At 45.6% G+C, this 22,847-nt stretch overlaps 2 protein-coding genes across 2 annotated transcripts in view; both read right to left on the bottom strand.

The window, feature by feature from the left end:
• The window catches only part of TNNI3K (TNNI3 interacting kinase), a 31,433-nt gene extending 17,057 nt beyond the window's left edge, over window positions 1–14,376 (bottom strand). The window contains exons 1-10 of the mRNA XM_077182710.1: window positions 14,344–14,376; window positions 12,417–12,457; window positions 10,689–10,865; window positions 9,283–9,368; window positions 7,603–7,700; window positions 7,037–7,147; window positions 3,373–3,471; window positions 2,933–3,071; window positions 306–450; window positions 113–217 (exon numbers count right to left, since the gene is read on the bottom strand). Of these exons, the coding sequence (XP_077038825.1) occupies window positions 113–217; window positions 306–450; window positions 2,933–3,071; window positions 3,373–3,471; window positions 7,037–7,147; window positions 7,603–7,700; window positions 9,283–9,368; window positions 10,689–10,865; window positions 12,417–12,457; window positions 14,344–14,376 (1,034 nt within the window). The remainder of the gene's footprint in view (window positions 1–112; window positions 218–305; window positions 451–2,932; window positions 3,072–3,372; window positions 3,472–7,036; window positions 7,148–7,602; window positions 7,701–9,282; window positions 9,369–10,688; window positions 10,866–12,416; window positions 12,458–14,343) is intronic.
• A 1,219-nt stretch (window positions 14,377–15,595) lies between these two features.
• FPGT (fucose-1-phosphate guanylyltransferase) lies at window positions 15,596–20,098 on the bottom strand. The gene is made up of 4 exons (XM_054638808.2): window positions 19,677–20,098; window positions 19,273–19,440; window positions 18,308–18,400; window positions 15,596–17,538 (listed from the first exon to the last, which is right to left on the bottom strand). The coding sequence occupies exons 1-4, from the start codon at window positions 19,744–19,746 to the stop codon at window positions 16,076–16,078; spliced, it is 1,794 nt and encodes a 597-aa protein (XP_054494783.2). The 5' UTR covers window positions 19,747–20,098; the 3' UTR covers window positions 15,596–16,075.
• Window positions 20,099–22,847: the final 2,749 nt, after the last annotated feature.

The raw sequence follows: 22,847 nt of genomic DNA, 5'->3' as shown, positions 1-22,847 counted from the left end.
TGTTGTGAGACATTGGTAATTCTGGGTGTTGTGAGACATTGGTAATTTCGGGTGTTGCGCTGCACGCGTGTGTAAGTGGAGCTCTACTGACATTGGCATTTGAACACCTCACCTGTGGAAAGCTGTTTCACTGAATATGTTTTCTTTAGTGAGACTTTCTGTTCCTGAGAGCTGAATTATTTCCTTGACAACATCAAACTTCCCATTGTAACAGGCACTGAAGAAGAAGCCAGTACAGAGGAGTTAGCAAAGCCAGCCTTCCCAAGAGCCCCAAACCTGTCCAGCAGCTGCTCCAGGGCACTCACAGGTGTAGAGGTGTGTCTCCATAGATGTTCACCACGTGGGGCTGCACCTCGAAGCTGCTCTGCAGTAAAAACTTCACAATATCATGGTGCCCGAATCGAGAGCAGAAGTGCAGAGGTACATGATCTTCATTGTCCTGAGCATTCACTGCCAGTTCACCCAGAAAAAGACCACAGAAAGGATTTTATCCTTAACACTGTGTGTCTGGGGTTGTTTGGGATATTTAGTAGAATTTTATGTGTTGTGTCTATGCATTTTGAAACCTCCTGCAACAATATTTGTGGATGTATTTGTTCAAAATTGAAATTTCCGTGATCTTTTGGATATCAAGCCCATATTGCTCTGTGCCACCTGCAGTGCACTTTCAAGGTGATTTTCTGAACTTGGGGAATGACTGCTTTCTTCCAGCTGCAAACTTATTGAGTCTTTTGACAAAGCTTTCCATGAAGGAATCATGAGTTATAAATGACCTTTAGAAAGAGCAATTTTGAAGCAAAAGTAAGATAATAACAACATCAACAGAACTGGGAACATCCAGGCAGCACAGAACTGCTGGCACCTACCAGTCGTAGCAAAAGGGCAGTTGCACAGAGTGTCCCTGGGGGATCCTTGACCTGCAGAGGGGAATGTTGGAGCTGCCAGCTGTCATGGAGCTCCCCATGCCAGGGAGCCTTCTGCCTGCTTATGGGACGGGCAATCGCTGTGGGTTTGGGCTCACATTGCGATAAAAGAAACAGTTCAAGTTTGTGACCCCAATTACTGGTCTGCACTGAACAGTGCCAAATTTATTCAGGTTCTTTCCCCAGTTCCTTTCATTCCTGGGCACTAAAGACTTTTCCTCTGCTGCTGCATTTACAGAAAGTTTCAAAGTGTGCTACTTTAAGAGCAAAAGGCTCCCCGCTTCCAGTCTCCCTTTTCTTTTTTTCTGTGCTGAAGATTTTGAGTTTAAAGAAAGGGACCTGAAATGGTGCCCCAGATTCTTTCCTTTTGGAATAAACTCTCTAACAGAGGGCAAACCTCCCACTGCCTTGTCATGATGAGAGAACGTCTCTTTTTCCCCCCCTTTATTATAATTATTTCAGCCCAGTGCATACACATTGAGGCTGAAACACCCTGAGCTCACTTCTGAAAACAGCACGCACAGACCTAACTGCACTGCTTCCCTCCATGCTGTTTTATTGCAGGAGGAGGATGTGTGATTGCAGGCAGGACTCACAGAGAACATGGTAAATTGATGTATTAACGAGCAGTACGTTTCCAAGCAATGTACTGATACTTCCCAAAAAACATTTCTGTCTCTTACTCTGAGGATAAGAAATTAATTTTTAAATAATTTGGAATTTGCTCAGTATTTCACAGAATCGTACAATTAGCCTGGGTTAGAAGGGACCCTGATCTTTCAGGTGCCTCCCTGTGGGCAGGGACACCTCCCACTGTCCCAGGGTATCCCAGTGTCCAGCCTGGCCTTGGCACTGCCAGGGATCCAGGGGCAGCCACAGCTGCTCTGGGCACCTGTGCCAGGGTCTCCCCACCCTCACAAGTAAAATTTTTTCCTGGTGTTTAATCTAAGCCTTCCCTCTGCCAGTGTGAAGCCATTCCCTTTGTCCTGGCACTCCAGGCCCTTGTGAATAGTCTCTCTCCATCTTTCTTTAATGCTCCCTTCAGGTACAGGTAAGAATCTCTGCATTGATAATCACAACGTGCCAAAAATGTGACCTATGAGTTATAACATTTGTATGCCTTTGTGGGGTGTGTCCCCAGCGTGCAGGGGCACACCTGTCACACAGGTGTCACAGCAGTGGAGGAGAAAGGCTGGAGAGTGGCACATTTTGTGCCTTCAGTGTTACTGAACAGCAAAAGGAGAGGGAAGGGAGGAAGAACAAGAACCTAGCAGAACCACCAGCTGCATACTGACATTAGCCATGGGAGAAAATGTTTTAAATACTTATTTACATATTAAATATTTTAAATAATATATTAATGCAGAATATAAGCAATGAAGCGCAATGTCCCAGCCCGAGTGGCATCAGTGTGAGGCCACCTGGACTAAGAACTGACCCAACGCCCAAAGTGTGCTGAGAGACTTTTGGCCAGCCCATCAAGTTTTCACACAGGCACTTTCTCAGGCAGGAAATGGCCCACAGCGAAGAATGGGAAGCTTGTGGAGCATAATAAATTATGTGCTAAAAAATCCCCTTTTCTGTGGAATTTTGACTTCCACATGAATTATTTTAAATTACTTGCTGCATAATTTTGACTTAAAATCCTTCTCCTGTACCTCGTTCACTAGTTCTCTGTGCATTTGAGTCGCTTTGACTACAGATCCCCACCACATGGCCACATGTACCCTGCCTGAATCAATGTCTAAATAATGAGCCACCTCTGTATATTAATCTTAATTTTGTTTTTTGCCCCCTGTTTTTTACCTCTAATTTATTACTGAAAATAGAGTAAACGTGAGATGATAAACCAGCATGCTTAACCAAGGAAAGCTTTCAAACTGCTGCTTTCTTGTTTCAGTTGTCCAAAGATGATACACAGACACACATACAAAGACTATGTGTTAGGAAGATAAGACTCTGTCTGGAAAACACAGTCTTAAAGAGGACTTTTAACTATCTTTTCTTACCATCAGCTTTGCTTCCCTCTTCCATCAAAAGCTTTGTGATGTTGAGAAAGCCTTTGGCAGCAGCCAGGTGGAGAGGTCTGTCCCCAACTTCACCACTCGCATTCACATCGGCTCCAAACTTCAGTAACAGGTGGGTTACCTAAATAATTAATCAGGGTTGATTAAAATATCACATGAAAATAAAACCTTGAGAAAACCAGATACAATAGTGCATTGGGTAGTACTATACGTGAGCATCTCTGTAAAGTTAAAACAGGGAGAAGAGATTCAATGGGAAACTCATTTTCAACTTACACGTCTATAAAAATATTAAAATTCTCAAAAGCAAGCAAACATTAATTCTGAAAAACATTCTCTGTGGTGAATGGACGCCAGACCAACCAGCGTAGCAGAGGAACAGCCCCAGAGTGGCCCAGGGCAGGGCTGAGAGCCCCAGTTACCTGCTCGTGGCCGTAGTAGGCAGCGATGTGCAGCGGCGTGAAGAACACGGCGTCCTGCACGTTCACATAGGCCCCGTGCTGCAGCAGGATGTCCACAGCCTGCAAGGAAACCAGCAGCACTGCCCACTACCAGCACTGAGGGTGTGTGCCACGTGCCCACGACAATACTCTGTGCATGCATTGCATGTGCTCAGCTGGCGAAACAGGACTTTGAGACCTCATGCCTCCAGTTCAAAGCATGTCAAACAGCCCCAACAAACAGTTTATAAAGGTGCAGAGCATGTAAAAGTGATCAGCTTACAGTACTTGAACTGAACACTGAATGTCACTGATGCTTTATAAATGAGACTGAAAATCGGTGTGCCACTAAAAAAACTGATATATGAAGTAAGAGGCACAGAAATGGCTGTCTGGATACTCTCAGAACTACTTTTAATTTTCTTTTAGCAATTATGAACAAAGAGCTGTAAACATATCAGAGTTTTTAGAAGTGAAAATGTCAGACAAAATGAAAGATCCTTTTAAATTTAAATGTGTGAAGGTAAATCCTCAAACATGGAAAGATTTCTTTGTATTTTCAAACATAAGAGCTCTTTGGCTTCAATAAATAACCCTAAGTGCTTTCTTTCAAATTTCTACTTTTTTTGGTCCTTCAGGAGGCCCATGTTTTTTTGAAAGCTATGAACTCTCAGGAAATGCCTTGCTGCACAGCTGCCAGAATAGAAGCCTGAATGAAACCACTTTGGGTTCTACACTGAAGCCTGAGGGGGTTTCTCTGAAGCATGAGGGAGGCCTTGGGCACACAGAGGGCTTGGGCTGGGGATTGCTTCAGAAGTTCTGCATATCAGTTTGATGGGGGCAAAGTTTCGAATGTCACGGTGATGAAAGACACGGGACCACGAGTCAGGACAGGGTGAAGAGCTGGGGTTGAAGGGTACCAAGGACGGGGCAGGGGCCAGTCCTGCACTGAGCTGCTGACACCAGCGCCTGCCCACAGAGGCCCCTGGAGGAGGGCAGCCGGTGCCAGCTGCCAGCATGCACCTCTGCCACCTGCTCGCTCAGCTGAGACCCCCCAAATCACATAAAACATGCGACAACAAGGACAGCCAGTCCAACCCATGCAACTCTCCAGTGCTCTGAGAACACAAACTCTTCCCAAGCAACATCAGTCTACAGGGATTGCTTCTTTACACAATTTCAATTATTCTTTTTTCATAAGAAGGCCTGAAGATATTTTCTGCATAAAGTCTGTGCCCTGACATATATAAATGTATCCATTTCCCATTAGTTTTAACCATTTTTCTATGGCATCAGGTATGATTTCCCCTGGAGGCAGCACTGCGAGGCCAGGTGTGATTATTGCCACGTGTGGGGGTTCTGCATCCTCCCTGGAATGCCCTCAGTGCTGCATCACTCTCATTGTGACCCCCTCACCCCCTTTACATACAGCCAGAATTTCCCTTGCCAAATGTCACACGTGTTGACATCCTTTTGCTGCTGATTTCAAAAAAGCATTTGACTACATAACAAAAATCTGAAGAAAGATCCCCTGAGATCTCTCTGCTGGCTGTTCCACCAGCTCAGCAACAGGCACTCAGGGGATGGGTGGGAATATGCTCAGCTGCTAAATAAAGAACACACTCCATTATTTAGCTACCACAGCTGATTCCCTCCATCGTGTTTCCCATGTCTGGCCAATTTTCAGTATCTTGGTGAGCCAGAGGTGGGAACATAGAGCCAGCCAGCCAGGGATTTAATGGTTTGGTGGCTTTCAAATGATTAGTCTACTAAGACATTTTCCAGCAAACTACCATGAAAAAAGCCTGAAGTTGTAGCTGTTGTCTCTGAAAAGAGATGTTTGGGCCTGTAGCTTTTACACTAATATGACTGAAACGTCTTTGGATTAGCCTGATTTTAATTTAGCCATGAAGTGTGAGGCTGTAACACATTCAGGGATGTGAATAACTCCAATTAATAACTCCATATTCTCCTCAAACTCTTTGGGAGCTGGAATTCAAAATTTAGATTCATCTAGAAGCTTTCAAGGTGGATCTTCAAGGTGAAAAAAGTGTGTTGAGTGATGTAGATCCATCCCTGATGATGAACATAAAACTAGATGGGTTTTGACACATTTTCCAGGCTGTAGCAATGGCAGCCGTGCCTGCTGCTTTGTGATCCCCTGATAAATAGAATTCTGTGCGCTGTACTAAGCAAACTCCACTCAAGTGTAAATGATGAGAGGGGTACAGAGACAGGCTTGATAGTCTCTCAGACAAGATATCTTTCTAGGAAAGAAAAAAGGAGTCTTAGAAAGCACTGAAAGCTGTCATAGGCATCACAAGTAGGAGGCTATGCTGGAGGCATGTGCAAAGATAGAAATACTTCAGAAACTAAGTAGGGAAAAAAAAAAAAAAGATTTTTATCCTCAGGAGACTGCCGGTGAGTGAAGGTGAAGCTTGTAACCAGGAGACGTTCCCAAGCTGCAGAGAAAGCAGCTGGGTGGGCTGGCCAAGGCAGCCAGCAGCATCCCAGTGGGGTTCACGCCAGCACAGCCTGGAGAACAAGGGGAACTAATGCTGCCTCTCTCCTTGTACAACAAATGTTATTTCAAAACAATACTTTCAACAACTTGCACAATAGTCTTACTTTGCAATTTTTCTTAAAATTCTCTTACAAAAGGTTTATTCAGAAGTTTTTTGAACACTCAAGTCAATGATCTTCACTTCAAAGACAATTAATTAAGCCGCTCTGAAGGTTAGAAGGAGCCAACAAAAACCTCATGAGACAGACATAAGGACTTTGTCTTTTGGAAAATAACAAGGGGTAAAAACTCACCCTTATAAGGTGGTTTGAAAAAATTATTCCACATTTCCATGAATATTAATGAAATTGTGGACAAAACAAGCTACTTTATCTGGCAGAGGAACTTCTAAGCTGACTGAAAAACTCACAGCTATGTAAAGAAGGAAAGCAAGAACTCGGACCATAAATCCTTGGTTCCCTGAGCAGCAGATGAACCAAATTAGTTTATATATATATATACAGAGTCCCACTCAATTGATGGAGATGCTTCTGATACTTGGAGAGCTGATCATTCCAAAGGAAGAAATAAGAAACTTTTCAATACTACTAACAGTTTATTTGTTATTGAGTTAATATTGTTGGGTTGCGAGCACCTTAAACCTGCCCATAACCTCAGCAGGAGCTCAGGACAAGGGAGCAACAGTATGTCTGCCTTTGGCATTTACAGCAAAAGGCCAAAATGTTTTAGAAATTGCTTGAAACCCCAGAGTGCTCAGAGAAGACCCCTTTGTACTGTCCACAGAGGAGACATTAAATACCTGTGAATGGGACCATGCCACAGTCAGGGCTCAGGTTAACAGCTCCACCATCATTCTGCACTGAACTATCAGAATCAAAGAATCATCAAGGTTGGAAAAGACCTCCAAAACCTATCAAGTCCAACCTTTGACCTGCGTCCTTTTGTGCATGTTTGTTCAGTGTAAAATACATGCACAGATACGTTTTTTCCCAAAACGCAGAAAAAATTAAACAAAATCCGGCTGTACTTAACCAGTTCTGAATTTTGTTTTGCAATGCAGTAAAGCAGAATGACCTGCCAGCACCAGCTCTCACCAGTCCCGCACACCCAAGGGGGACCTACCTTGCTGTGGCCGGCGATGGTGGCGACGTGCAGCGCTGTCAGCGCCCCGTACCCGACCTGCTGGATGTCGGCCCCGCCGTGCAGCAGCGCCGTCAGCAGCTCTGCGCTGTCCTGCGGGCCAGGATGGAACCCAGGTCATTCCTCACAGGCTCTCACAGCTGCAGGGAGCAGCACCAGCCCCGGCGGTGATGCAGGGGAGCGGCCGCGGCCCAGGGGCTCCGAGCGCCGCAGAGCCTGGGGCAGCTCTGCCCAGCACCAGGCCTCTCTCCTCTGCTATACTGAGGCCTGGGTGTTAAAAAGTCTCTATCCTGATTTTATGGTCACGCTGGACAACTCCTCTGCTTCGAGTTGCTCTGGATGTTGCACTGGAGTTGCACAGATGACACTGCAAAAGCACACGCTGGTTCCTGTGCATGGGATCTTTATGGGGCCTTTTCTTATGCACCACAGAGGTGAAACATACATTTTCACCAGAAATAATGACTAGAGAGCTCATATAGACAGTTTAGACAAATCAGTTGCTCAGTTCTGATTTCCCATCATCAATTCTATTTAAAATAATTTACCTTATAGGCTGCCAAGTGCAGAGCTGTAAATCCATTTCTCGTTAGTCTGGATGGGCGCAGCCCTTTCAGCATGAGAGTTCTGATGTGGGATTTGTTGCCTTTAGAGAGAAAAGTGGAAAAAAGACAGTAACAGGAAAGAACATGCAGATGAGGCAAGAAGCTCCTGTGTGAGTTTGAAAGCAGAGAAATAGATATCTTGACTGCTGACCTGAGGCAAGTAATAAAATATATATTTTGAAACTTCAGAATGATGAGGTTGATGGAAATATCTCATTGGCTGGGACAATTGCAGGTCTGGCCACATACCAGCTCACTGTTTGTTTACACTTTAATGTGGATTTGGTAAGGGCACTGAGCTCCTAGAGAAGCAAACTCCTCCTTTAGCACGCAGAGCGTGCTGCAGAGAGCTGCATGAACCAGAAGGTGCTTCTGGAACCTCTGGTTCCTCAGTCACTGAGCTCCTTTGCCATCTCAGAACTGGAGCACTGCTCTCCCTACACAGGACATCCTCACAAGGACAGTCATTTTGGGCAGTGCTAATGTGGCTCCATTAATGTGCTCCAGGCTGGGAGCTTTGCTCTGACCTTTCTCACACACAGTGAATAAATACATAAATTCAATAAATTCATCTGCCTTTTGAATACTTGTGACAGTAGCCAAGGACAATGTCAGATCTAGTAGCTCTTTGCCCTTCTCTGAGTGCTCACAGAACTAATGGTAAGTGTGTGTTTTCCTAAACTTCCTCTCAGCTACCCCAACTGCACTGACGTTCCCATGTATTGATGCCATCTTTGGATAGGATCTTGCACTCAAAAATGACAAGTAAAGATCCATTCATTTTTCAGTAATGCAGGATCAGATTGTTCCTCATCGTGAGCATCTAACTAAGATTGATAAAATCATTTAGGCATGTCAGTACTTTGCAGAGCTGAAACCTCAGGGTAAAAGTCTCTGCCTCTCTCAGCCAATATCTGCTGAAAATTGTATAACAAGAGCAAAGCAAGTACATGAACTAATGACTTTTTTTTGTGGATAACAGAGCAGCTGTGTGGATCCAAGTGGAAAATCCCACCATTAGTATGTTTGTATGAGCATCCCAGAACACATCTCGCCCTCCTCCCTTGTGCATTCTGATGTGCTATCTGGAAAAGCCTTATCAGCTGATGTTTGTCACTAGAGCATTTCAGTTATTCTTCTTTTAATCAATGTGAAATGAAATACAGATATTTTCATTATGGTAGAAAAGCTGGTGGTGTAAGTAAGCACCACAAAGTGCTGCTACAACAAGGTCCCTGTCCTGGAGCCTGAGCCAGGACAGAAATGTGGAGGCAGAAATGCTCTGCGATGGGTTTGGGTTGATGAATCAGAAGCAATTTAGGATGAGCTGAGCACCTGCAGTGAATCCTGGCACATCATGCACAGAGCCGTGGTCAGGCTGAGGGATCAGCTCTTTCTGGCTCCATGGAAGCCTCGGGCAGGGCAGCTCAGAGCCCTGCTGAGAGCCGCTGCTCCCCGAGAGCTCAGAGAGCACAGAGAGCACAGAGGGCACAGAGCACAGAGAGCACAGAGAGCTCAGAGAGCACAGAGGGCACAGAGAGCACAGAGAGCACAGAGAGCTCAGAGCACAGAGCTCTGCCAGCCAGCCCCGTGCTGGGGCAGGGCGCCCTGCTCCACACCTACCCCCGCACACGCAGCACAGGTGCAGCAGCGAGAGCCCGCTCTCCGTGCGGAAATTCAGGTTCACTTTGCAGAAGGCTTCGTCAGAGCTGAAAAAGGGATTTTACAGATGAGCACTTCTTTCATCTTGCAGCACAGCTTCTTGCATTTAAAAGAGAAATCTCAGTGTAATTTTTTTGAGACACGGGGCTGAATTTATACCCAGTTTACAGTCTGTAAATCTAGAATTACTTCACGACTATCAGGTTGAGTGGTCCAGATTTATTGTTTTCTGAGAAATCTGGCTATGCAATCACAATGTATACATTCTAAATTTATCTAAATTAGGGGAAATAAGAGGAAAGACTCTTTAAAAATATAAACAATCCATAAAAACTCAGCATCTCTATTAATGCAATAATAAGTATGATGTATTTTTAAGATATATGTACTGATTTTAAAATGGTGAGTAGGACATGCATATAGCAGGGGCCATCTTGCTAAATGAAAAGAATAACCAGGAAAAGCCCATCAAAAAGTGGGTTTATACTCCACAGATGAAATCACAGGGACAGTGATCACTGTGCTTGCTTACAGGTTGTTAAATGAGACAGTACTTGGACATTTTAGCTTTTGTCATTGAGCCTTGTGAGTTTCCTTCAGCACAGACTGATTTGTTAGTAATCAGTCAGACACTCTAATTAATTACCCGTGTTGAAAAACAAAATACGCCTACAGTTAATATTGCTTTGGAGAATCTCAATTTTGGCCCGTCCATAGAAGTTTCCATTCAGTGTCACCCATGACCCTGAGTTTGCAGAACACTTGGATTTGTGTAACTATAAACCCACCCTGAGGGAGGAGCAACCATTACACGTATTTAACAAGGTTACAATAAAAAAAAAAAAATTCAATACTTTTCTCAACTCATTTCCAGTCTGTGAGCTGGGAGTTTGCTGCACTGGAGCTTTGCAGGTAATGAACAGGTCTGTGCTATTCAGCTGGGTGAGCCTGTGTGTGAGCGTGTGCTATCCTGAGAAAACCAGTCCCATCCTAACTTCGAATTCACTGCTTTTGTGTTTGCTCACAGTGGTACACTTTAGCAATATTCCTGGCTGCAGAAGCACATCAGCAAAACTGAAAAGTGCACAGCAAAATCAGACATTGTACTAGAGCTAATTATTTTACAAAAGTATATAGGTGTTTGTTGTAAAATATTGGCATTAATAATCAGCAGCCACTAATTTTGGTACTCTGCTGTGGGGCTCTGCCCAGCACTGTGATGCTATACTCCCAAAAATAGACATAAGGAACATGCATTCCACACAGGAGAAACTCTGTCCATATAAAACACCTGAAACTGGAAACACTGTTTTATAACAAATAGTCATTGTAAATAAATCGATAAACAGATTCACATAATATTTTACCTGAAAACATGCTTTAACTCTGCCAGCTCCTTTTCCTTGATTTGCAGGTCGTCCTCCAAGCGCTCCGTGACTGTGGCATAGGATTCACTGACTTTCTTCTTCCATTCATCTACAACAAAAACTCCAAACTGATAAAACACTTCAAAGCACAAAAATAATGTCACAGTAACCAAAACACTGGATTTTTAAACATCCAATTGTACAGTTTCACATATATTTCTAATAAAGTTTAATATATGACAGCTATTTAATTGTTCCTGCTGCAGCCAATACAGAAACATATACAAGGATTTCAGAGACATTGCACATTGTTAGCTCTTTTTTCCTCAACAGACACACAGCAGAAAAAGGTTAGAGATTTAAAGGTTTTTCTCTTAAAGTATGAGTTAAGTCAACATAGTATACAAGTTATTATGATTTATATAATTGCCCAAATAAATTTAGTTTAGTAGTTTTCTTGGCTTTTTTGTCTTCTTTCACAGCCTGTATCTGGGTTAAGTCAAGAACAATACCTGAGCCTTGAACTCAAGAGTAAACCAGGAATGAGTTATCTCCTGAAATAGCATTTGCTCCTTGCTGATGGATGGATGGCACACTGCCTGTAAAAAAGTGACATTAGTTACCCGTGCAAGTCTGGGTTGGTCTAGATTTATAATTTCCCATTTGTCCAATTTATCTTCTTTGTTTCAGCAAAGTTCTTGCAGTAATATGATTCCCTGTTCAGGGGCAGTGACAGTCCTGCTGAAAAATACTTGTGATAGTCTCTGGCTAAAAATAAACGTTGTGCCAAGAGGAATGTCATGCAACAATAGCATGGGGCGAAACAGCCTGTGCTGTCCACGGGGCTAAAGTCATAGAAACACCCACTCAGCTTGCTTAAAAATCCCCAGTTCATTCCCACACAAACACCTGCCTTCATCTGTTGAACACTTACAACTAGTGGGAAATGGTAATTTGGCAGCTTGCTGCTGATTTTGTAGAGAAAAGGGAATGTGAGCACCTGAATCCCAGGTGTTCTGTGAGGATCCCCGAGGAGTGCAGAGGTCCCCAGATCAAAGAGGCCAGGGATGATTGTCCCTCACAACCCCCTGGCACAGGGGGTGGCATTGGGAGCATCTGGGTATGGCACTTAGGAAGGGCAATACATAATTCAAAGTGAAATGCAAATATACACATATAAATATTTATATTTATATATTTGTATATTTATGTATTTAAAGTGAGGTGATTGACCTTGGCAGCTGTTCTGTGTGTGAGTTCTCGTTGCAGTGAAGGATTTCAGGCAAGCAGACAAGTTACCAGAACACACATCTCTAAATCCTCCCACGCACTGCAGCCCACTGTAACAACCTTGCTGGCATCACCAGCCTGTCCCTGTACTTGCACAAACCTACACACCAATCCAAGGATCTATTTCAGACGAGTTTGAACTCCTGGCACTCCCAGCCTGTCCCTATACTTGCAGAAACTTAGATATGAATCCAAGGATCTGTTTCTGAAGAGTCTGAACTGCTGTCTCAGTGTATCCTGTGATATTTGACCAATGATTTGCAGAAAGGCGCCAGCCTGGCAACTGATTCCCACATCCAGTCTCCAAACAACTGGGAGAGCTGAGGTTTTAAATGTCCTTCGCAGGGAGGGCTTACAGGAGTAAGTCTTTTGAAATTAACTTTCTTTCAAATAATCAGAACATATCCACAATTAACATTACCCACATCTATCATTTACTTGAGGAAGGTGTAAGCTGCTCCATAAACGTCATTGCCATTCTAGTGACATTCAGATATGTCCAGGAAATGAAAAGGGCGCTAAAAGAAAACACGAGTTTTCAAGAAGAAAGTGGAGGAACCCTGGCCTTTGTAAGGGAGCAGGTGTTTGCAGTGGCTCCCCCGTGGCAGCAGAGGAACAGAGGGTACAGCAGCACTGCACTGTTATTTTTGCTCTCACAACATTAGAGAGGCCTTTGCACGGGGGCACAAGTGCAGAGAGCAAAAAACAAAGCTCTTACATCAGAGGTTTGGGAGCGAGAGGAGGCTGGAACTTCTGAGCTTGAGCAAAAGCACCGTGACAAGGCACGAACATTGCTCTGCAGATCCAACTGATCCTTGGAGCTTACTTCCTCTTGTCAGCTCCCCAAATCCTTCTGGCACTGATTCTTCTCAGCTGCTCATTTTTATTTCAGCTCCCCTCCCTTGTGCTCTTTGTTAAGTGCCCAATTTCTCAGATTTCAGTTTCCTGCACCAAAGGTCACTGAAATACCCCCTCTCAGGTTTCAGGGTAACACAGACAGCAGGGCTAAACCTCTGCTGATCACGGTGTGTGCTCAAGGCATTCAGGGAAATCATTGCAATCATGTTCATTATGAGCCCTATTATTGCACTACACAGCAAAACTAATTGAATAAAGAAAGCTGACATGAAAAAAATCATTAAAAGCTCATCTTGAGTTTGTTTGAGATTGTACCAGCCCGAATAGCATTTCAGGATAGATGGAGCCAGGCAACGATCTAGAGGATATATGAACATTGCACCCATCCGGGAAACTGTGAGGATCAGCCCAAATCAAACTCTAGGTTTCAGAAGATGACTCACATCCACAGAGGTCCTGCATGCCTGGCACTCTCATGACTGCATCCTTCATCACTCAGACTGCAGGAAAATTATGGGCCAGGATGCTGTGATGGTCTTGTTTTAAGAGCCTGGTACTGGAAACCAGCAACCCCCAAATTGCTGACCTTGCTGTGAAGTTTTACTGGGTGGCCTTGCACAAGTTTCTCAGTGTCCCTGGGACACACTTATCCCAGCCAGCTGCATGAGAAAATTGTTGTCATCTACATTAACAGCTGACTGTGGAATACAAAGATTACCTGGAGCTGTAAATGCAACACAGATAAAAAAACATACATGGATTGAATACCTCAGCCTTCGATTATTGTTGTCAGGAAGGGTCTGCTCTGCAGGCTTTCTGATTTTAATAAGATGTACTCACACTGTAGCATGACCCTTGCTGTAAGGACTGCAATTTGTTATAGCTAAAAATGTACACACTTCATAAATAGCTGCAATACAGAGAACTGTAGGATCAAAGAAGCATTTGGACTGGAAAAGCCCTCCCAGACCATCAAGTCCAACCATTCCCCTGGTACTGCCAAGGCCACCACTAACCTCTGTCTCCAAGTGCCACATCCACGTGGCTTTTGAATATATCAGAGGGGAAAATGACTAATATAACTGTCTATAAATAAAATATATATTGTAATGTTTTTCATAGCATTTTATATTAAACTTGATTGCCATGTAAAAATGAAGAATGGTCCACCACCAGATATTCCCATACCTGTTGAGTAATCCATTAAACCTGCTGATGTTATCCAGGGCTAATACTGACCAAAATCTGCCTTCTCAATTTGAGACAAAAATGTTCAGAGTAAGAGGAAAGCAGCGGGTGACACACAGAATTAAAGCAGTGCAATGTTTCTTACCTGGTAAATCCATGCTTATTCCATTATCTTTTTTCATTAAAACCTTTGCCTCAAGATCCGACCTGGGGGCTAGCTGTGCTAGTCCATGGCTACCACCAGGATGACACTCCATTTTTTTGCCTTGGAATTCACACTGCTCCCTAAACCACAGCAGCTGCTGCTGGCCCGACCTACCGCAACCTTTTCCACAAGTTGTTCCGTCACCATTTTTCCTCATTCTCCCAATACTTATGTGCCAGAAACAAATCCACTTCCTATTTTTATCCAGTTTGCTTTCAGTAATGAAATCAATACCTGGAATTCAGAACAAATGCAATTGTAACAGTTAAAGTGGATAACCATGTTAAAAGGATGCATTTCACTGCTACCAAACTCTCAGAGAACTCAGCTGGCAGCACAGCAACCCTCAGGGAAGTCTGTACCAAACAAAGTTTGGTCTCCAACTCAAGATGCAAAGTCTGCATCAAACATGTTTCTCCTAAAATCTTTTGTGCAGCAATAGATTAATAAATCATGCAAACAGGATGATATACAAACCACAACTCCATGCTCTATGACTACTTTCATTTCTGACTTAAAGGGCTTATCTTAGACTTGAGTGTTCGCAAACCTACTGCTTCCATTGTTTAACTAATAATTCATACTGACTTTTAGACTCTCTATTTGCTCAGAAATTCTTCTCCTTTGAAGCCAACTCCAGCAATTCCCAACCTCCACATTTAACTTCTTTGTATTTTTCTTGGAAGGTTTATTAATGAAGAAGAAACCTGCTGCCAGTTAAAGAAGGGTGGGTAATGCTCAGGGGACGTTACTCTGCTGCCTTGTAGGTGGCATAAGAAAGGTGTCATTTGGGATTTCAGTCAGCAGGGAGATAAACACTGTCATCATGAGACATTAAATAAAACATGAAAACCCACAGAGACTTTCAAGAGAAAAAGATGCATCACATTTACAGCCAAATCATGCTGATACACTGCACAGCATACTCCTAAAACCAGCAGATTTATCTGTTTGGCCCTGGATCTTGGGCATCTGAAGTAGAAAGAGGAGGACTTCAATATTAACTTCATTTGCAGAAGGGGGAGAAGGGGAAGAGGGTTTGTCAGAAGATATGCACTGTGGGGCCACTTGCAACAAACTCTTCTGGCTTTTGCTCTGCCCCACCAAGGACAGCAAAGACTGCAACAGCTCAGTTTAGAGAAAGACAAGGTGCTGCTTTTTGCATGGCACACATCCATCAATCCACAGGTAACAAAGAGCTGGCAGCTTCTCCATCACACTGCCAGCTTCCAACAACTACTAGAAAAAAATAAATCAATATGTCTTGATGACTGGTGTTGACCCCAGTACTGTGAGTCACAAGGGGAAGAATAATCACTCATGCCAATCTTTTTGCTTCTGACAAAAACCAGGAAAGAATAAAAAGTTATGAAATAAAAGAGAAAAATTTATTAATGCCCAAGACAAGATGTCTTGAATTAAAAGCACTTTTAATCATTTTACCTCCACCTAACTACTGTTTGAAACTGTATTGCAAAATGGCAGCATAAAAAGAGGGAAACATAAGTTGTTGTATTATTCCACATTGCTAATATTCTACCCTTTAAAAGCTTTTAAAGCTGTTTTCGGCCAAATAGACATTTTTTTCTCTATTGTATTCTCACAAAAAACTACAAGACATAACATCCAACCCACAAAAGGTCACCAAATACTGTTTTTAGATCTGAAATATTTCCCTGTTTTAATCAAAAGAACACTTTATTTGCATTTGCTGCTTTATTAATGTTATGCAATTCCTTCATTTCTACTTCAATGAGATCAGAGAAGACATTTGTGTACTTTTCCCTTAGGATTCTTACAAGCAAGGAAGTAATCAATTGTCCACAAATGAAAACAGGAGGTTTGATCAAGTACCGTTCATTCTATAATCAGACTTCTCTTTTTGTCTTTGTAGGCAGATTTCATCATAAATTTGCTTCCTAAACTTCAGCATGTCTTCCACATCTTTGTATGTGAGCATTTCTTCAACAGACAAAAGCTGAAAGCCTCTCAGTTTGAAAGCTGACTTGTGCTGCACAGAATTCAGCATGTTCAGTGACATCCTAACTGATTCACTCAGAGTAGAACAAACAGGGAAAATCCTTGCAGCCCACAGCCCCAAACGTGTGTTGTCACTGGAGAAGAGCTGGTCCGAAGCCTCTAAGCTCCAGAGGTCAAGGCATTCTGGTAGGCTGACTCCAAAAAACTGGAGGGAGTGTATATCTGACAGCCATTTCACACCCTTTTTCAAGTCGTCGCCTACACCGAACACCATGGTGACATACTCCACTCGATCAGTAATCTTCACACTTACTGAACTCAGGAAGCAGTCTGAGGGTATGTCTACATTGAAATTTATGTAGCACCCACTAACAATGCTGCCTTTCCCTACTGAGACTTCAGGCCCAATTCTGGAGTACTCAATGACAGAGCCAGGCCCTATTACACACCCGGGCTCAAGGATGCTCTGGATGATGCTCAGCTGATCCAAGGTCTTGGCTGAGTCAGGGAAGATGCTAAAAGCCACAGGCTGCAAGCCAAGCTCTAATCTCAGTTTGCTCTCAGCAGTAAAATGAAACAAATACTCCTGAGTAGTCCCGATGTGGTAGAACTGGGAGTTGTTGAGGACTATGACATTTAGGGCGGTGCCTTGCAGGAGGGAGTACAGCTGCTGCCGCACTGCCACCAGCCCCGAGTCCTCCTTGGAGACATTACTTGTGTTTTTGGTGTAATCTGGAGTGGCTCCAGGCCCCAGGGCCTGGAGAAAGTCACCATATGCATCTATTTCACAGCCAAGAGTGCCCATCTGCTTATAGAACTCCAGCAGCTGCTGGGCAGTGCTGTGGTCCATGTAGAATACGCTGTCTGTGTACACACACTCCGAGGCCGTGGCCGAGTCTCCGCAGCTCCCAGGGGAGCTGAGCTGAGGGCGATCCCCCCTCACACACACTGCACCACTCTGCTGCATGGTCTCCACATCAGGCTTGTGCAGGAAACGATAGCATGATCCATATTCCAGTCCTCCCTTTCCTGAAAAACTGGACGGATCTAGCACAAACACCCCGTGCGTGGTCCCGACTGCCAGATCTGAGGGGTGAGCCAAGGCAGTAAAGCCAGGTTTATCAAAGGTGATGGTTTCTGTGACTGCAGTGCTGTACAGCTCTATGTCATCCGAGCACGTGACGAGGACTCCTGGTTTCATGTGACGGGGGAAGTCGATGTACATGGCCAGCTTCAGCTCCAGCATCTGGTACACGGGCTCGCCCAACGGCAGGGCTGTGAAGATCTTGCCCAGGGCACTTGCACTTGGCAAACGCTGGCTGTAACCACCTGGAAAAAGACTCTTTTAGTTCCACAGAGACACTGTACGTAAGTGAGCAAGAAACTAAAACTAGGCAGCTATTTCACAGGTACACAAAAGCGTTAACAACCTCTCAGTTTGGTCATACACCAAGTCTCAGAGCACATCTGACCTTATGTCCAAAAACCCAGCCTGCCTTATTTAGCTCATATTAAAACTGTGATTGACTTTGTTACCTTTTTGTTTCAGAGCTACCTATTGCTGAAGTGACAAAAGCAAACGTTACCCGCTTTTTGCCTGAAGGAGAACCACCTCATTCCTGATGGGAATTTTAAGCCAGTGATGAGTCAAAAAGGCAAAGGTTTGGTCACAACACTTGTTATCACTTGGTTTCTTTCTCCTCTGCAGCACTGATGTTCTCCCACATCTGCAAGTGGCCTGACTCAGTGGATAAGAAGGCACGTATTCAGCCTGTCCAGAGGCATGAGGAGCCCAAGGTCCCCTGAGAGAGGGCTGTGTTCCTTAAATGGATAAATTTCTGTTTCAAGGCAGAAATTTAAATCACATCTGTGAATCACATCTTTCTCACTGACTGAGCAACTTTAGTGCTGAGAAGAAATGTTGAAGTGACAGTAATATCTGGCAAGCGCCAACCTAATTTCAAATGATCAGACACATGGGTTACTTTTCTCAGGGAACAGTATTTTGGAGCTCCAGCTCCTCTGCCACTTTATTATTTTAAGGAAGAACAAAATAAAAGGTATCACTTTATAGTAAAATATATAAAACTGAATTTACCAGAATGGATTAGCAGCACAGTGAAGGAAGTCCACTGATCACCATACTGCTCTTCCAAGCACCGAAGAGCATGAAGAGTTGATCCACCATTTCCTAAAGAAAAATCATTTTAGCATCTGTGAGAAGAGCTCCAGTAACACCCGTTCTGACAGGTGAGGTGTACTGGTGCCCAGCCAGAGAGGTGGGATAGTCTTTCTACCATATCATGGTTGATAAGATCACACACAGACGCTGATGGAAGCGTCCTTCTGGAAGCCTGTGCTCTCTGAGGGGATGGCATCCTGAGCAGACAGCTCCAGGGAAATCTCTGTGATTTCCCCTCCCAGTTACCTCTGCACAGCCCCACCATTTGAAGCATTTAATCAATCAAATAGGCCATAACTCAGCCACAAAACCAGCTCCTGTAAGAAACAAGTCACATAAAAGCCTACTAATGGATTCAAGGCAGTGTTCAGAAATACTCCTGACATTTACAGTATGGAAATAAGAAACGTTTGGGATCTGAGGGAATGGTTTGGGATATTTTATGAGCTCATGCAACTTAAAACCGCCAGATTCCTGAGAATTAACCTCTGCATATTACTCTACACCGCAGATAATACTGAGATTACTTAATTTATACATCAAAGCGAACAGGAATTAAGACTTACAGGATGGTATTATGAGCAGTGAGACCAGTTTTACATCACCACTGGGTAGTGTACTAAAACATAATCAGACTGTTTAAATAACCAGGTCAAGGTAAGTAGGAATGTGCAACACACGCGTTAGTGCTATCCCACACCCGGAGGACGCGCTCTGAGGAGCGGCAGAGCCCGTTCCCCAGCCCCAGCACGGTCCCACGTGCGCTCCCGCGGCCCCGATGCCCGCTGTCCCCACACCGAGCCCCGAGCGCTGTCCGGAGCCGCGGCCCGCGGGGATGCGGAGCGGCCCGGCCGCGCAGGAGCCGCCGCAGCCGCACGCACCGATCCTGGGCCCCGGCGGGTCGGCGCACACGAGGTACCGGACGGTCCTGGGCAGCTGCTCCCGCCGCAGCTTCTCCGCCAGCTGCTCCCGGAACGCGCCCGCCTGCGCCGCGTCCGCCGCCGTCAGCACCACCACGTCCCACAGCTCTCCGGCCCGGGCGGCCGCGCCTGCGGGAACGGCCCCGCTCAGCCTCCGCCGGCACGGCCAGGCCCGGCCCGGCCCGGCGCCGCGGGACACGGCCTAGCCCGGCCCGACCCCGCGGGACACGGCCTAGCCCGGCCCGGCGCCGCGGGACACGGCCTGGCCCAGCCCGACCCCGCGGGACACGGCCTAGCCCGGCCCGACCCCGCGGGACACGGCCTGGCCCGGCCCGACCCCGCGGGCCGCCCCCAGCCCGCCGCACCTCGCAGCGCCGCGAACCGCGCCAGCCGCCGGCCCGTGTCCTCCCGCCGCGCCGCGCTGCGCTCCCCCATGCCGGGACCGGAGCGCCGGGGCCCGGCCCGGAACGCGGCCCGGAAGCGCCGGCGGGGCGGGGGCGGGCAGAACCCTCGGGACCGCCCGGCCGGGCGGGGCCGGGGCGGCTCCGGGCTCCGGGCTCGGCTCGGCTGGGCTCTGGCTCTGGCTCTGTGGGGCGGGGCTGGCCTCGGCTCGGCGGCCGCTCCCTGCACCCCCCGGGGGTACAGGCGGGTGCCCGGTTTGTAAATCCGGTGAGGAGCAGAGCCCGAATGGCTCCCGAACTCGCCCTTTGACGTGTGCCCGGCCCACCCGCCCTGCTGGGGCTGTCCCGGCCGCACCTGCAGCACTCGGGGCAGCGCTGGGAGCTGGGGAGCGGCACCTACCAGGCTAATAGCGCCTGCTTTCTCTGATAGCGACTGGCGGGAGTCACACAAGCTGAAGGTTTTTCCTGCTGAAGATTTTTCGCTCTGCGGTTCCTTGCCTCGGATATTGTGGGTTTTGATCTGCGGGTTCCGTTTGTATTCAGAGTCTGTTGAGATTACAGATACCAAATGCAGTCAGAGGGGAATGAAAGAAGGCTTTGCTGTGATAAGATCTCATTATACACAAATCTTACAATAAAAAGTAGCTGTAAAAGCACAATAGGAGCTACTGAGAAAAAAAAAAGAATTTATGAAGTTAAAAAATGTACAATAAATCCATAGTTTTTCGTGATTGTAAATCGCTGACAGAGAAGATTAAAGAAAAAAAGATAAATGCTTCACTGTGCTTCCTCAGTGTGAGGCTGTGATGCAGGTGATAACAGTCCTAATCAGAGCAATGCACACCCCAAAGATCCCTTTGATCCTTCCTTGTGCTCTGACCCACTCCAGTAAGGACGATGGTCTCTTCTGCTGGAACTGCACCTCTGCTCTTTTGTACCGGGTTTTCATTGCTGACAGCAATGCTGCCCGGCAGTCCTGGCTTTTCCGGGAGTCCTTTTTCTGCCCAGCGCCCAGGTTCTCCAGGCCCCGCAGATTTGTGGCCCCTGGCTGGGCTGTGCAGTATCTCTGGATGATGCACCCAGCATCCCCGGGATGTGCCCGCTCCAGCACAGCCCCGCAGCGCTGGCACCTCACTTGTGATAACGGGACACAACCCGAGCTAAAGTTATCACTGAACAGGTGATGCTTGCTGCTGTGCTAGAGTAATGCAGTAAAAAACAAGTACAGGCATTTGTTTCTGAGCACACTTATTCCACCAAATCCCATCAAGCTGTGTGAGGGAGAGGTTTCCCGCACCCGTGGTGTGAGCTATGCTGCCAGTGGAAGAGCCCAAGTCCCTCCAACACCTCAGATGCAAAATGCTCAAGCCCTGAATATTTATGAAAGTGCTGAGATTTTATGTAATTTTTGTAATCTAAGCTCTTGCAGAGGCACAGTGAGAAACTGCTTGTTCTCAGCAGTGATGGACCTGTAACACCAGACCCGCTGCTCAGCTTTGCCTGGCTTAAATAGCAACAAAAAATAACTGCTAAAGTAAAGTCTCTGATTTAGCTCAGATTTCCTATACTCCCACCCAGAACAGTAAATATCTGGTATTTCAAGGTGAATTAAATGTGTTGGTAAGTGCTGTGAATCTGTGCTCTTTCTGGTCCTTTTCCTTAGAACTAGATTTTGAATGCTGCATAAAAATGGGAGGAAATGCCTACATGGTTCAGGTGGCAAAAACAAACAGGTGTGGTGCTGGCTTGTGCCATGCAGGAAGAATTTCTTCACTGAAAGGGGGTCAGGCCTTGGCAGGGGCTGCCCAGGGAGGGTTGCAGTGCCCACCCCTGGAGTGGCACTCAGGGCTCAGGGCTGGGGCACCGGTGGGACCCGGTGATCTGGAGGTGTTTTCCAGCCTCACTGATCCCGTGACTCCGTGCCCCGGATCTGCAGAGCATGGCCCCGCTCTGTTCCCACGGATGAGTCCTTCCCTCCCTCTGTCCCCACGCCTGGCACAGCCCTTGCTCCTGCCTGCCAGCGCTCATTAGTGCTGTCTCGACTTGATTAGTTTCCCAGTTCTCACACATGCAGTTACGTATGGTTTGGGTTTATTTTGCATAAATTATCTGTGTATCTGTGTCACAGTGGAAATGTCCCCACTGCATGCTGGTGGCCAGGTCAGCTCATGGAAAAATAACTTACATGTGTTGTTATTTGTATACTACTATATATTAATATAAATATTGTTACGCTGGTGGTATTATAAAAAAAGGGGGATACAGTTCACACCATTTGTCTGTAAATAAGCTTTTCCTCCTTAAAATCTATCTGGGTAGAAGAAATTATTTTTTTTAGCAATACATAATTTGGTAAAATAACTTCCACAAAAATAGAAGTGAAACATTTTATAAACATTTTATTAAAGTCGTATGTAAGAAAAATGTTAAATATTTTCTAGGCACATCAGCTGTGACTATGCTGGGCTTAGATACCAGTCAAAGGTAATGTCTGCAATTTATTGGAGACAAAGCAATTGAAATGCTTAGCAGAAGATAAATAATCTTTTTAGCTGGAGTATAGAGTCCATAATTACAGTGGGAAACAGATTAGGAAAAATAGCATTCCATCATTTCTCCTGTTTGACATTTGCAGAAGTTCAGGGTATTTATTTAATATTTAAACAGCCCATCTCAGGAATGTTTTCAATGTTTGATTTGGTTGAGCACTTCCCTGACACCCTTCATCATTCACCCAGATTATTTTTGTAGGCATACATACAATATTTTAAGATTCTGTCTTTTTATCTGCAGTGTGTTTGTACCCGGACAGTTTGTTAAACTGCTAATGAGTCCCACGGGGCAGTATGTTAGAATTAAACAGACATTGATACCTGCTGGAAATAAATTTACAAAGCCCAGGAAAAAAGTCTCTCTCTCCCTATATACAAACAGTCTGAAGCTAAGCTGTCACATTATGGGCTGGGTGTTGGTTGTCTTCTCCCTTCTCTGGGGTGGGCAAGCTGGCACTGCAGGGCTGCTGGAGCACCGTGCTCAGCTTTGGCATCCCCAGCTCAGGACCTGGAGCTGCTGGAGAGCCCATGGGAGGCCACGGAGCTGCTGCAGGGCTGGGAGAGCTGGGGATGCTCACCTGGA

This window comes from Agelaius phoeniceus, chromosome 8 (genome assembly GCF_051311805.1).
Source record: "Agelaius phoeniceus isolate bAgePho1 chromosome 8, bAgePho1.hap1, whole genome shotgun sequence".
In the NCBI taxonomy this organism is placed as follows: Eukaryota; Metazoa; Chordata; class Aves; order Passeriformes; family Icteridae; genus Agelaius; species Agelaius phoeniceus.
Note: the sequence above shows the minus strand (reverse complement) of the source record. Positions and strands in the feature narration are given on the sequence as shown.

Excerpts from the sequence above, each read along its gene's own strand:
- FPGT (XM_054638808.2), bottom strand. The coding sequence starts at position 19,746 with ATGGGGGAGCGCAGCGCGGCGCGGCGGGAGGACACGGGCCGGCGGCTG. Across the intron at positions 19,441-19,676 it reads GCGGTTCGCGGCGCTGCGAG|GCGCGGCCGCCCGGGCCGGA; the intron begins GTGCGGCGGGCT and ends CCGTTCCCGCAG. Across the intron at positions 17,539-18,307 it reads TGTGCTGCTAATCCATTCTG|GTGGTTACAGCCAGCGTTTG; the intron begins GTAAATTCAGTT and ends GTCTTTTTCCAG.